General features: G+C 39.3%; 1 protein-coding gene across 3 annotated transcripts in view; it reads left to right on the top strand.

The window, feature by feature from the left end:
• The first annotated feature begins 307 nt into the window (after positions 1 to 307).
• Positions 308 to 15,720, top strand: part of RNF157 (ring finger protein 157) — a 93,092-nt gene continuing 77,679 nt past the window's right edge. For all 3 annotated transcript variants that reach the window (XM_039327999.1, XM_039328003.1, XM_039328002.1), the window contains exon 1: positions 308 to 1,008. In XM_039327999.1, the coding sequence (XP_039183933.1) occupies positions 921 to 1,008 (88 nt within the window). In that variant the 5' untranslated portion in view covers positions 308 to 920. The remainder of the gene's footprint in view (positions 1,009 to 15,720) is intronic.

Genomic DNA, 15,720 nt, shown 5'->3' with positions numbered 1-15,720 from the left:
CACAGCCGGACTAGCGGGCCTCTCTTCCCGTCTTGCGGCTGGCATTTCATTTTGTTAATGAGACGAACCAAGGTAATTCCAGGCAGGCGCCTGAGAACCGATGACGGGAAGCTTCCGGTGTTAATAGTCTCTTCAAACTTTTCCTCTGCTTTAATTGATAAGCTGTTCCTCGAAGCATTTCTCCGCCGCCTTTCCAACAGGGCTTTTTTTTTTTAAAAAAAAAAAATTGTTCCAAGGTGAACTTGGGATGATAACTGAAAGAAACTGAGGGGGCAAGGAACCGGGGGTGAGGGGGGGGGAGCGCGAAACCACCGCCGCCGGGCTGGCAGCTGAGCAGGCAGCCTCCTTTCGTGGCTGCCCCCATTGGCTGGAGGACGGAGCCGCCACCGCCAACGTCAAGGCGGCGCCCAGCTCCTCGCAAAGCTACTGCAGTGAGCGGAGATGCCGCCACCGCTGCTGCTGCTCCTGGGGTTGCCTCTTGCACTTGTAGCAGCGACGCCCGCCGCTCGATCAGAGCTAGTTGCTGCTGCGCGGGGAAGCCCGCGCGCGCCTTTTCTCCCCCCGGCTTGGCGGCTGCAGTGCTCCGCAAAGGACCGCCACTAGCGCGGCTCTCCTCAACCTGGTGGTGTTCCTGGCAAAAGTGGTGGATGGGGAGAGGGGCGAAATGGCTGCCTCCCTCCCCGGCCGGGGAGCAGTAGGCACCGCCACCCTTCTGGGGACAGCAGCGGAAGGAAAGTCAATGCGGCAGCCTCCTCAGTGAGGGAGCAGCGCCGTGGCGGGAGGAGCGAACGACTGACCCGCGTGTCCCACTGCCGACTCCAGCTCGGCGGGCGAAGGTGCCAGCTGGGAAGCCGCCGGCCCCCCCCCCTCCTCCTTCCCCCTCCCCAACCCCGGATGCCCGTTGCCACTACGCCTGAAGCATGGGAGCGCTCACCAGCCGGCAGAATGCCGGAGTGGAAGAGGTGGATGTCCCATCCAATTCCCTCTACAGATATCCCCCGAAATCCGGTAAGGCGGAGCGAGCGCGGGGGGCATGCGGGAGGTTTGAGGGGAGTCCGCATGGCAGGGCTGCGCGCGCTCCAACTCCGGGCGAGCGAAGCGCGAGCGGCGGCTGCAACCCTAGGCTAGGCTAGGCGAGCGGCGGGACCCTTGCTGTAATCCCCCTCATGCGCCCTTTTCGCCGCCGTCCCGTCGTTCTGTGCCAGTGGGGCTGCTCCCGTGACGGTGTTTTCCGTGGCTGCCGAGGAGTTTCCCGAGAGTTTTGAGGGCCAGGAGAATGACCCTCCCTGCACGTCGCCTATTGCAAAGCTCTGGTTGCTGGGAGAGTGGTTTTTTTTTGTTTGTTTTGTTTTACGCCTCCTCTTTTTCCTGCGCGGGGATTGCGGCGGCAGCGGCTGGATTGAAATAGTGACATTCATGGCATCGCGCTTATTGCTAAAGCTGCTTTTCGTTCGGGCAGCCTCTCTTTGGGAATTCTTGCTTGAAAAGAACAGGATTCTCGCGCGGCCCTAAATTGAGATCCTCCTCTCTCCCCCCCCCCCATTAAGAGGCCTCCTGGCAAATTCTTGTCTGTCCTGTGCCACTTGGCATGCCTGCCTATATAGTTGCATACTCTTGTTAGTGCGCTGATTGCATTCTAAAATACCCCATCAGTCTTTTGATGTAACATTTAACCATCCCCGCTGCTAATGAGATGAGCTCTGGTATTGATGGGAGGGGGAATTTAATTTCTAAAACAACAAATGCTGTATTGGATGCAGGCAAGACTGTCAATATCCTTCTCTCTTTAATCCATCATCAACTGCTGATAGATAGTTTCATAGGCATATATTCTTCCAAAGGTGGAGCTTTTCTTCTTTTACTATTGTAGTAATAGTACTAATAGTAGTTTAAGAAAGCAAACCTTAATAAAGGTAATTGAAATGGAATAAAGATCTTGCATACCTGTTGTGCGTATCTAACATACTTTTGTGCCTGCAACAATTAGCTGGGTTAAGGCAGAAGGATCTTTTCTGACCATTTACTGGTCAGTTAACCTTGGAAAAAGCACTTTTTGTTAAATTATCAGCCTATTGAAAAAATATTGGGGAGCAGATGCAAAGAGATGTGCAGCTGATATTATATGTGTATCCTGCAATGATGTATGACATCCCTGTTTTCTTTAGCCTCTGGTCATCCTGGAAATTCATAGCAGAAGGGCCAATGGAAGCAAATGGGGAAAAAGTATCTACAGTATGCTAGCCTTGTAACATTGACATAGCTGACAGGAATAGTTCTATATGCCACAATACAGAATATGAATTCTGTATTGTGTATTCCAAATTCATGGTTAATAGGACCAATCTTCTGTTCACTTAGTTCGTATATTTCTGTTTTGCTTGATTACCTGGGAACAGTTTCAGTTTTAATAAAATATAAAATAAAGTTTTCAGTTGACTTGCTGTGAAACTACAGCTACTTTAGTGACGATAAACAATTTATAAAGAGATTCTCAGGAGCCATGTATTTTTCTATCTTTAGAACAATATCTAAAACCCTATTTCTGTTCATTATATTTAATTACATGTTTTGAAGACTATTTCCCATCAGGATAGCATAATTCAAAACAAAAGGGAACTGGCAGAACATTCAAACCTTTTGCGACTAATCCCAAAATCTCATCTTTTAAAATCAGGGTAGTTTCTTTTCTTAAGATAAAAAAGCAATTAAACAAGCATCTTTATCTATAGATAGATGTGGTAAGTCAATGAATGTTATTTATATTTATATGCTGCTCATCTTACTATCCATCTTACTGGATGGCTTACAATACAATACAATACAACACAACACAATACAATACAATACAATACAATACAATGTTGTTCGTCCATCGATTTCGATGAAGACCTTGACATCTTGTGGGTTATGGGCCATCAACGATGTGTCCGTAGGTGGCTAATAAGACCGATGTTAGCACGGAATGTTCTGCCACATACTGAACAAAGAAATGTAGACACTGTTACTTCAGCATTTGCAGCTCTGGCTTTGCGGAGTGCTCGCTTTTCTTGTGCCAAGATTGTCCTTCTTTGTTAATATGTCTGGCAACCCTGGTACACCAAGGTGCGCCATGTCAGTCGATCATGCGCCACAAGTTCCCAAGAGATGGTGTTAATATCCAGGGACTTAAGAGAGGCTTTCAACGTGTCTTTGTATCGCTTCTTTTGTCCCCCATGCTATCGCTTTCCTTGAGACAGCTCATCATAGAAGAGCTGTTTAGGGATGCGATGATCTGGCATCCTTACAACATTAACAGGAACTTAGATAAAAGTAGGAACCAATATGAGCGGTAAGAGGTAGAATTTTCTTACAGTGCTATATTGTATATGATATACTGTGTATACAAGATGGTAAGTCAATTTGAATTTAGTATGTAATTGTATCCATCTAATTTCTTTATATTAACATGAAGTAGGGTTGTTGGGAGTCAGAAAAGTCAAGATGCTGGCTCCACCTATAATTGAAAACAACTATCCTTTTTTTGATCTTCTATTGCAGAAGTCCCCGTCTTGTATGTTAACAGGGCTGAGCAGAGTAATATTTACTGGATGGATGGTTACCGTTTTCTTGCTTACTAGAGTAGTAACTTTTGTTCAGCTTAGATTATAGACTGACTCAATTTCAATTAATTTGAAAAATACTAAATAGGAGGATACTGCTCTTATTAAACATTCTGAAGCCTTTTGGCTAATGTTCATCAAAAGTATATTTATGTCACAGAATAACTTGGAACTCCCACGTACGTGAAAGTAAAATCCCGTATTTCCAAACTGTATTTATATAACTTTATAATTTTATTTATTTTATAATTTCAAATTGTATAGTCACCTATTCATGCATAGCTTTGCGTGACTAATGGGTTAAAAGCAAAATAATATTTAAAACAAGATTCCAACAGCCATGGCAAAGGGAAAAACAACCCTTGAACATACTCACTCTTATTGGTAGCTATCCCTAAGACATGGGTATCCAACCGTGGCAATCATGCTGGCTGAAGAATTCAGTCCACAAGTCTTAAAGTTGCCAAGGTTGGACACCCCTGCACTAACAGGTTCACCGGGTGCCTGTGTAAAGAGCCAGGTCTTCAGCCCTCTCTTGCAGCAGCCAAGAATGGGGCTGTGTGAATTTGAGGGGAGCATGTTGTTTCAAGGGAGGCAGAAGAATAGAGAACCTAGGCCCCATAAGATGTTGCTGCTTAATAGATGGGACCTATGGTATATCAACTTAGTCTGAGCTTACTGGATGAGCAGATACAATGGGAGATAGGCAATCCTGCAAATATCTAGGCTCTGTGTCATTTATAGATGATAACCAGGACCCAGAATTGTACTTACATTTATACTGATAATTAATATAACTTGCATAGTTGCACAAGGGGCATACTGTTGCATTCTGGACCAGTTGTATCTCTTGAATGGACCTCAAGAGCAGCCCTATGTATTGTGGTATTGTAGCTGATATAAAATATAACTGATTGTGAATAGGGTCTCTCAATGTAGGAAATCTAATGGGGTGAATCTGTGCAAAGACATCCTCTTTCCTCAAGCAGAAGTTGTGAGTGCAAAAAATCCCCCCACCCCACAATTGCACACTGGAACTGTCTAGGAAAATGCAACCTCATTCAAAGCTTGTTGGTAGGTCTCCAGAACAGGTTGGTCCATGTACCTGTAGCCACTTAGTCTTCCCATGATATATATGCTGGTCATTGAAGATAAGGTGAAGTTCTGGTTAAGCAGATTGGAAATTAAAGGAAAAGGAAAAAAAGCCTGTAATGATGTCTCTGTTCCCCAAATTACTTACTAATTGCTCCCAAAGAACATTGCAAAGTCAATGCTAACGTGAATTCAATTTTTGTACTGAAAATATGTGCTTGCCTTTTCAGCAGGCAGAGCAGCTGGAATCAGTTTGTAGTATCTGCTTGGCTGTTAGCATTTAGCAACTTCTCTTCCACCAATTGGGATAGAAGGTGCTTTCTGAGGGACTATAATCTTAAACAGATGATGCCTGCATTTCTTAAAAAGAAAAAAAAATCTTCAGTATCACACTCAAAAGAAGGCTTTCCATGCTGAAGTAACATAGCAAACAAATGCCCTTGATGGGCTTAATAGTACCTGTAGGAGTGGCCTTTTGAATCTCTCTACCCTTGCATTTTTCTGTGATTTTTTTTTATAATGAAACATTTGTTATAGGAGCTACAGCCTGAAAGATGCAGGGCTGTTTCATTCATGCATTGTGTATTTATTTAATGCAACTGTGGGGATGATTGGTGAATTGAGAATTTTACCTTTGTTTTGTTTTTTGAACTTTGTTTTTAACTATAACTCTTATGGCTGTATGGCTTTTATTTGTAAACCACCCAGAGTCACTCAAAAATAATTCTTTATAAGGTTTATATATATATATATATATATATATATATATATATATATATATATATATACTTTTTAATTTTTTAAAATAATTTTTAATTTTGTGTATTTTATATTTTTTAGCTTTTAAACTGTTTTTCACCCTTATTATGCTGATCTATGACCAATAATAAATAATAAATAAATGTATTAATAAAATTAATAATAATACTGTAAAATAAATAAATGTATTAATAAATAAATAAACCCTTGTACACCTTTATAGTCATATAGGAGTGACTATCACAAAAGAATGTGTGTGTGAGAGAGATAGTGGTAAGGAGATACTTGGAGAGTGTTGGGTGTGACATTCAAAATATAAATTTGATAATATTCCTGCCCAGAGATTGTTGTTGGAACTAACTGTATATCGGACAAAAACAGGTAATTCAGTTCCAATGTTACCTCTTTAAATTAAAAACAATACAATACTCCAAAGAGGAGGGAAGTGGTAACAAAAGAAAGGGTACTAAATGCAAAATTTATGTTACCGGTACTTTCAGCCAGTTGTTTTCTGTTGGTCCAAGGGAGGAGGCATTGGCAAATCATTTCTGCCAAGAATATTTCAATGCAATCACCAGAGGATAAGAATGGCATGAAGGCAAAACAAACAAACAAAAACCCTCATGTGGATTACAAAAAATAGATCAATTGAGCTATGGGTGTGTTGTGTGAACATAGTTTATGTCTTTCTCTTCCTGCTATTTCTGTGTTCAGTCCTCTTCCTCCTTATTTTAAAAGTGCAAGAAGAAGGACAGATGGCTTGGGAGTTTTTTGTACAGAAATGAGCATCATGGCTAATCAGAGAACAAGGGATCTTCCACTGATCCCTAAATTTAGGTGAAGCCTTTCCCTTTTATACAGATATCCCTCCTCACAAATGCTAAGCAGAAGTACAGTATAGTATAGAGTAGTGGTGGGATTCAGCCGGTTCGCACCACTTCAGTGTAACCGATAGCTAATTTTTTGTTGCCCAGGCCCAGAACAGACTTCTGGAAGAAAAATCAGGACTTTTTTTTCCTTTTTTTTACGTTTTAGCCTTTGTTTTCATTCTGACTTGGCTTTGAACTATGTGTCTTTGTGTGGTTGTATGGCTTCTTTTTGTAAACCTCCCAGAATCACGCAGGCAAGATGGGCAGTTTGATGAATAAATTAAACATTTTTTCTACACCTTTATAAGTGATAAGGAAATACTTGCAGGGTGCTGTGTGTGACATTCAAAACATAAACTTGATAATGTTCCTGCCCAGAGACCATTTTCCTGGATAAAAGTTGTATGCTTTTATTTAATTACCCTTTCAGATATTATAACAGTTGCTAGTTATGCAAAACATTTAGGACAGTGACCAAAAAGATAAACCTCAAATCATATCTTGAGAAAAAAAATCTAAAACAAAGACACAGTCGGTACACATGCAAGCAGAATATCTTTGAAGTATGTGAGCCTGGAAAATAAATCTGATCCTCCTTTGTTTTGCAGAATCAGGCAATGTCCACTGTATCCTATCACTTGAGCCCATATTACATATTATTACATATTAAGCTTGTATGGGAGAGGTGATTGGGAGCAGAAAAGGGATGCTTGACCCTTCTCTTGCTAGCAGTGTCCTTGTTCCAAATCAGCTAGTGATCTTTCTTTGTCAAAAAATCTTGTCTCAGTCCTGTATTCTCTTCCTATTGGAAATGGTGATTTAATCATTTAAAGGGACAATGTTCTACTATTACAGTCATATAGATTCTGAATGTGTTGATTCTGTTATGAACAGACATTATGAATGATTGTGCCCATATGAGATATTCTAAGCAACTATTGACAATTGTGCTGAAGTCACTGTATTGTAACAGGAGGGGGGCAAATCAAATAAGAAATGAAGGAGACACAGTTAATTGGAAATACTTGGAAGTTAAGGAAATCCAGAAAGCATTGGAATTTATTGTGATGTCTGCAACTTCTTTCTGTCAGAGCTGTGAACATCTTGGGCCAATGAATGGTTTGCTGTTGTATGTGGTCTTCACAGATGTCATCATGCTTTTCAATGTGGAGCAGAGTATTTCTTTATGGATTGGTAGCAATGCTATTTCAGCTGTTCTGTTGATCTTGGAGTCCTTTGAGATGAAGGCTGTAGTCCTAAAACAGGTACTTGTTAATTGCAAAGGTGCAGAATTGTGTTCATCAATTCATCAGGCAGGATGCTGCCATAGAACCCACCAATATAGGGTCAATAGTCAAATGTAAAAAAGGGCTCCCAATGGAGTTCCTAAAATACAGATAAATTGTTTATATAGGGCGATTATGTAAAGCACAGTTTGCCTCTGAGCTGTTTAGATCTTCATAGATGGCAATCCACATTTAGCTTTTACTCTACCCTATGTGATGAGTCAACATTTTATTCTGATGGTTGTATAGTTGATTGTTATGATCCAAAATGCTACCACCTCACAGGGCTTGGGGCTTTAAACATTGCTGCTTTTGGAGCATCTAAAATGTCTGTAAGTGGATTGGACATGGACGTCTAACAGTATTAGCTTAATCCTGAAGTGTTAGAGACTTAGCTGACAGGATGTGACAGATTTGCCATGTTAGAGGGCATAAGGGAGTCGGAGGAGGTAGGAGAGCTAAAATAGGATGGATGGCCACCCTAATAAGACAGTCGTGTTATTCTTGGCATTGCTATGGGGGCATTATGACTCATTTCTTTTTACTGCATTGATTTATAGGGCTCTGAGTTAAACTGGAGAAATCTAAATGTCTTAGATAAATCTTACTGTTTTTGCTGACCCTTGCATTTGCTAACAGCTCTGAGCATCCCAAATGGAGCTAACTATAAATCCAAATAAATATGATACTGGAATTATTAAGGTATAAAAGGCATTACTTTGTTCGCTTGTTTGATCTTTAGTCCACATTTTTTTAGTTTCTTGTTTCAAATTTCTGTTGTTGATGAAAGAATAAAGAAAACTGCCTGCAATAATTGTTTTCATGCATGGCACAGAGATGTAATGTATTTTATATTTGGTTTAGTGTTAGGTGCAAACATTCATTGCATGTAAACTGTAGCTGGATATTATGAAAGAAGCTAGCTATTGTAGTTTTTTCAACAAATTATGGTTTAGTTTAATTCATGAATCTTACCTATGTGAGCGGAATTCTCTGTGCAGTGTCAACTTTTCTCCTCCTAGTGCCTCCTCAAAGACCCTCCAGAACAGAATAGAGAAAAATTTACAGAGGAAGGAAAATTTGTGCTATGAACAACCATTGGTTCCTTCAGTGCAAGAAACGCTTCGGATCCATCCCTCTACTTGAAATATGGTTATCTTACGGTTCATACAATCAGTGAATTAAAAAATAAAGCTTATTAATGTTGTACTATCTCAACAATCTGTCCCCAGGCAGGAATTCAGTTCTTCTTGGGGTGCAGGTAGTCCTCAACTTACGATCATCGCTTAACAACCATTTCATGTTACAACAAACCTCCCCCTGAGCTAACTTGTTTTGGAAGTTACAACAACTGACTGCCCTTCACATTCACATGATTCCATTTTGGGAACTTGGAGCCAGTTCACTTTTACAGCAATTTGCAGCATCCAGTAGCCAATTTGTGACATTTTTGCTGGTTTCCAGTGTTTGCTTCTGACTTCTGGAGCAAAATATTTCTGGTCTATTAGGAAAAATGGATTTGCTTAACAACCACTATGTTTGCTTAATAACTGCTGCAAACTATTGTATGTCAAAATCAGGTCCAATCATGTGCTGCCTGTACTCATCACCATAATTTTGGGCTCGGTTATGATTTCAAGTTGAGAACTATCTGCAGTTGTACTTTAACTTGTAGGTTATGCTAATGGTATCAGTGTTATTAAACAAATTTTGTCTTCTGAAATATGAGCTAGTGACTAAGTTCATATTGTATACTAAAGCCAAAACCAAATAATGTTTAATGCACACTAAACCATTGTGTGCTAAAGGTGGTTTATTTAGTAGTGTAAATAAATTATGGTCTTATATGATGTGTGAACCAAATGATTGCTTGCATCAGTTAGAAATCAGGAAGAAGAATCCTTATGAATTTATGATATAAAAAGGATAACTTTAGTGAAACTGATATTGGGATACATGTCCATTTTTAAAAGTTTATTCAGCATGTTAAGCCATAATAGGATTTGTGAGGTATTGTATATTCGTTCATTCATTCATTCATCCATCCATTCATTCATATTTATGGTATATCGTGCAGAAAATGACTGTAGGCAATGTAAACAATCTAGTAAAATAGTAAATACTATACCAGATATTTATTGTTATCTAACCAGATATTGGTTACAATGAGAAGTTTGTGACCCTACTCTACTTCTTTTTTTTTATTGAAAATTTTTAAAATTTTTACAAATAACGAAAAGAAAAGATAAAAAACAAAAAACAACCCTACCCTACCACCCCAACCCTCCCACTCCATCCCCCCAACCTTCCCAGAGCTGAATATAGGCTTAATTAAAATTTCTAAAAATCTTAAAAAGAGATTAAAAAAATATAAACCATAAATATATCTAAATACATTACATAAGTTTATAAGATAATTAACAATAATATATATGTAAAAAAAGCATAAATATTAAAAAAGAAAAATGCTTAAAAAGAAAAAGAATAAAAGAAAAAAGAAAGAAGAAAAGATGTATATATAAGAAAAAAAGAAGTAAAATAAGATAAAATAAAAATAAGAAATATAAGGAACGAGAAGAAAAAAAATACAATCTATAAAATATTAAGATTTATATATAAGTTACCTACTCTACTTCTTAAAATCAGGTGAAGAGGAATGGGAAAGTTTCCTTCTAGTGATATAAAAGTATCCTCTTTGCCATACTCCAGGTCTCCTAAAATAACATATTGCGTATTGTAGGAATATAGTTCAAAATCACTATGTTATATTGAAATATAAGTTCCTTAATTATAACATTTCTTCCCCAAAATGTGTTGAGATACATAGTAATTTCAAATCATTCAAGGTTACAGCTGGACAGCATCAGATCTTATAAGTTAAAGAATCTTCTCATTTTTTGCCACACCAACACAAGAAATCTAATATTAATATTTTAAAAAATATTAACAGGCCAAAATCCACATATGGATTTTCCAAAATTGGATATTCTAATTTTTAGTTCCACAATTCAGGCATATAACTATATATATAAAACTATTATTAATTTTCTTTTTAAAATTCCTTACAGAATTGAATTATTGGTTTCTGTTAATGCTGCATCTCTTAAGGAGCCTAAAATTGCAAGTGCCTTAGTGGCTGTTGGAGGTATACTGTACCGTATTTCCCCCCAAATAAGACCCAACCAGAAAATAAGCCCTAGCATGATTTTTCAGGATGCTCGTAATATAAGCCCTACCCCCAAAAGAAGCCCTGTTTAAGCCCCAGTCCATTAGCCAGACAGACGCATTTAGTGCCATATTTTCACAAAAATAAGACCTAACTGGAAAATAAGCCCTAATGTGTCTTTTTGAGCAAAAATGAATAGATCTGGTCTTATTTTTAGGGAAATACGGTATATTGTTTACATTGTGACTAATGTTCAACACACACTGTGTTAAAATCTTTAAAACAACCATTGGGAATCAACTGATTTAAAATCTTGATCTCTCTATAGCCTAAGCATTCCGGTAAAAATTCTTCCCTGCTGTTTTTAAACTTAATTTATTCCACAAAATCAATTTCTTATGTGATTCAGTATCAAAATGTATCTCCTTACTTAGTAATAACCCAATGTGTCTGGTAGTTTTAAAGTGGGAAATGAAGATTTTTGTTTAATATATGTGACTCCTAAAACCTGACAAAATTACAGAGATGTTACACATATACTTTCCAAATAGGCAATATTCACAACAGGTCTCATTCCAAAAGAATATGCTGTATATATTAAAATGAAATAACCCCCAATGTTATAATTGAAAATCTGGTAGGTTGAAACCACATTATTGTAAAATATTTTGGCCAAGGATACTCAAGGGATTGTAGCCTGTTGTAATTTTTTTTTTTTCTCATCTGTGTGGTGAAGTATCCAACATGGGAATGCCTCTTTAAAATATTTATTTATTTAAGATATTTATATGGTGTCCAACTCACACAAATGAAACTTTTGGCAGGATACATCAGTATAAAATAAACATTCAAGTACAATGAAATTATAGTAGCAAAAATTAATAGACATTTGGGAACCTTCAACATCTACTACATCTCATAAAACAGGATCTTCTGTCACATGGGCCCCAATGCCTGCGGAAGAACCAGTTCTTAATGTTTTTCTAAGGTCCCCATTGTTGGGGCCAAGTGTACATCAGGACAAGATCATTCCAGAGGACCTAATGGGAGTAAAATGCATTGGGCAGCTCGATTTTTTTTCATGAAGGGGAATGGATGAAGTCTTGTTAGTGAAGCATATGGAATCCTCAGCAGCATAGTATTTTTATGAGAAGAATGGTAAAACTGTCCTCAGTAATGGGGCTGTTAAAAATCTACTAAAGTAGAATATGAAAGTCAGGGTCAACAAGTCGGTCAAGCACAACTCTGCAGCTATAGCGTATTTTGCTGATTTAGATTTGCAGATGTAATTAGGTTTGCAGATTGTATCATTTTAAATAATATAATTAAACAAGATAGGATTGCATTTTATTAGAGGAGAGTTGTCTATAAAATACATTCCGGAAAGAATGTGGTTTAGAATCTGTGCAAAAAAGAAGTAGGCTTGATGCTATATTTAAATACCAGTCTAAGACAGATGATAAATTCTCAGTCTGCTCAATGACCACACTGAACTATTTGGCATCCTAAAATGGAGAGGAAGTTCTTAAAAAATAGATCTTCTTTAGTCCATTTTAAAACACTGTCTGTGAGAAGTAGTAGTGACTTCTTTTAAGCCTGTATGCTTACTTTATCAAAGCAGATGTAGAAAAAATGAATTATAGTAAAGAGTGGCCATTATGAAGCTACATACTACTAAGAAAGAATGTTCATAATCTGCTGCCTTTAATTTCAATTTTAATGGAAATGCCCAGTGTCGGAAATATAGCTACTTAAACAGCAATTTAATATTCCTACAATATATTGCTTATTCCTTGACAAATTACAAAGGTATTACCTTTTCCAGATGCAAGAGAATGAATAAAAGTGGAAGACAAGACTTGTCATGGTGTGAGTCAGGAGGAGCAGACACCAGATGGCCTCATATAAAAAAATATGGTTTTGAAAAAATACTTTGGAATTTGTGGTAGCATATCACCTTTATATTATTGCTGGCAGATGATCAGCTACAGGTGACAGAGTTGATGCCAAAGAAAATCCTGCCTACTTCCTGAGAACTAACAGGTTTAAATCCTTCCAAAACAGATCTCTGTCACTTCATCATGATGTGCCTAGCTGGCATTCAGCTGCAAATGATTCACAGCAGTTTTCTCCTCCAGATAACTAGAGCGTTTCTCCTAGTAGCTCTACAAATATTTTTCTGAGTCATCCCTCTGTAATAGGTTCTGGGCCATTTAAAAAGAGCTGCAAGGTAGCATTCTGTGGATGCAGTAAGAAGAGCAGATTAAATACTGATGTTGTCCTGTTCTTAGTACCACAATGTAGGCTTGAACATGAGTTCTTATTTATGTTGAGACACTAGAAAAAGTGCAGAGAAGAGCAACAAAGATGATTAGGGGACTGGGGGATAAAACATATGAAAAACGGTTACAGGAACTGGACATGGCTAGTCTAGTGAAGAGAAGGACCAGGGGAGGCATGATAGCAGTGTTCCAATATTTGAGGTTCTGTCACAGAGAGGAGGGGATTAACCTGTTTTCCAAACCACCTGAAGACTAGACAAGGAATAATAGATTGAAAGTGATCAAGGAAAGATTCAACCTAGAAATAAGGAGAAATTTTCTGACAGTGGGAACAATCAACCAATGAAACAGATTGACTTCAGAAGTTGTGGGAGCTTCATTACTGGAAGTTTTCAAGAAGAGACTGGACTGCCATCTGTCAGAAATGGTGTAGGGTCTCCTGCTTGGGTGGAGGGTTTAGATTAGATGACTCAGTCTCTAAATGTTTCGCCATCACTGGTCTAGAGCATGCCCAGGCTTGGAAGGATTGGCTTGAAGCTATTTACTGTATGCTATTCACTTTTCTGAGACTTAAATCCATTTTTAACTACAGTCATATGTGATTCTGATTTTTTCAAACCATATTTATCTTCCTGTTTTCTCCTAGGGTCTCAGAGAGGTTACATCCAATATTTCTAGGTTGTTTTGTTTTGTTTTCGTGGCATTAAAGCAAATAGATACTGTATGTTTAGTACCTAAATAACACTCATATTTTATTTTTTTACAACGTGGAAGCTATAGGTTTGTCTACCTTTGTTCTTAAGGAACAAATGAGGATTTCCTTATATTTTATTAAATCCAGCCGCTATGCAGTTATTAAAGGCAACTTGTCCTCTAACTTTACCTTTGTTTTTAAACAAATTTAAAAAAGGAAGGGATACATCTGTTCTGAAATCAAGAGATCTAGTCTGGTTCAGATGTTGTGACAATCCAGAATTTGGATCAAGCAAATATTTGATTGTTCCCATGTGGTCTTGCTGGTGAAGGGAATAGCTGAGCAATCTGGAAAAACATTATGTTTATGTTATTATCTTTATGTTACATACAAACTGGATTTCTGATTTTTCCCTTTCCTAATAAATTACAATTTCAAGCTAAAGATTTTTGTCTGTTTTTCTAATTTCTGATCCCAGTTCCTGAGGTGGCAACTAGGAATCCTTGGTCTGCAGTGGACTGACATTCTAACCAGGACTTACTGACTTGGGTTCTGTATAACAGTAGGCCCACCCACTGGCTTAAACAGTGGAGGGCTGATTTAAAATCAAAGTGGCGCCTATCAACAGTTGCATACAGTGGTACTCACCTATTTGGTCCGGTCCTGAAACCGTACCTCATAGAGGGGAAGGACAAGCGAAAGATTTTGGCTCATCCCTCCAAAAAGGTGGACAGGAGACCCCAGCAGGAATTTCGCAGGCAGGCCTTTCATGCTGGAAGTTCCTGGGAATGGAGGCATCCCTTTCGAACCGGGCAGTCCTGGGATTGTCCCAGAGGTTCCCGATCCTTCTCCCCCAGACAGGATCGGCAACAGAACTGCCAAAATTTTAGAACCAAGGGTCAATTCCAATCCAAGCGTCCCTTCCGTGGGGCTGGAGGCCGCCTCTACAGGAAGTCCAAGTGATGCCAAGGCGGATCCTCTTATAGGTGGTTGCTTAGCACTGTTCAGTGACCACCAATGATGCCTGGGTAAGGGAGACCATAAGATACGGTCTAGCCCTAGAATTCATATCCATTCCCCCAGACTGCTTCATGCAGTGCCCCACTTCAAGAAACACAGACAAGGCTGAGTTGGTATCCAAGGCCATATCCCATCTGTTAGAAATAGCCATAGAACCAGTACCTTGGGACCAAAGGGGAAGGGGTTTTTAACTCCATTCTGTTCGTGGTCCCCAAGACCTCGGGGGGTTGGAGGGCGATATTGGATTTGAAGGGACTAAATTACTTCCTAACCTACAGGAGGTTCAAGATGCAGTCCCTCAGATCCATTCTGGCCAGCATCAGGAAGGGGGATTTCCTCTCCTCCATAGATCTGACAGAAGCGTATCTCCACATTCCCATCCTGCCCCAACACCACAGATTCCTCCGATTTTGCTATGCGCACTAGCATTACCAGTGGACGATATAATTATCCAATCCAGTTCATTCTGATCCGTCCAATTGGACCTACAGATCACAATCGATACACTTCAGCAGCATAGCTTTTCAGTAAATTTCAAAAAGACCACACGACCCCCGGTACCCGGATCCTACATCTAGGAGCGGTAATAGATTCCAACCTTTGCAAAGTTTATCTCTCCCAGGAACGCAAGTATCAGGTCCCTCGTTCACAAGATCCAAAGAGAGAAGGTAGTTCCACTTGTCCAGCTGTCTCAGCTGTTGGGGAAGATGGTCTCCTGTCTGGGAATAGTACCGTGAGCCAGACTACACTCCAGACTTCTCCAGTGGTTCCTCCTTCCCTTTCAGAAGCGGAACATGAGTGCCTCCACATGGAAAGTGAAGGTCCCACATCATACACTGTTGTCACTCCAATGGTGGACGTCGTCAGCTATGAACAGGGGGTCCCTTTTCAAGGAACCTCCCAGGCTCATATTGACTACGCACACGAGCTTGTTCGGCTGGGGTGCACCCACC

Source organism: Crotalus tigris, unplaced genomic scaffold (assembly GCF_016545835.1).
Source record: "Crotalus tigris isolate CLP2741 ecotype Arizona unplaced genomic scaffold, ASM1654583v1 scf7180000024370.6872682, whole genome shotgun sequence".
Taxonomy (NCBI): Eukaryota; Metazoa; Chordata; class Lepidosauria; order Squamata; family Viperidae; genus Crotalus; species Crotalus tigris.
The sequence above is the reverse complement of the archived record's forward strand: the minus strand, read 5'-3'. Positions and strand labels throughout refer to the sequence as shown.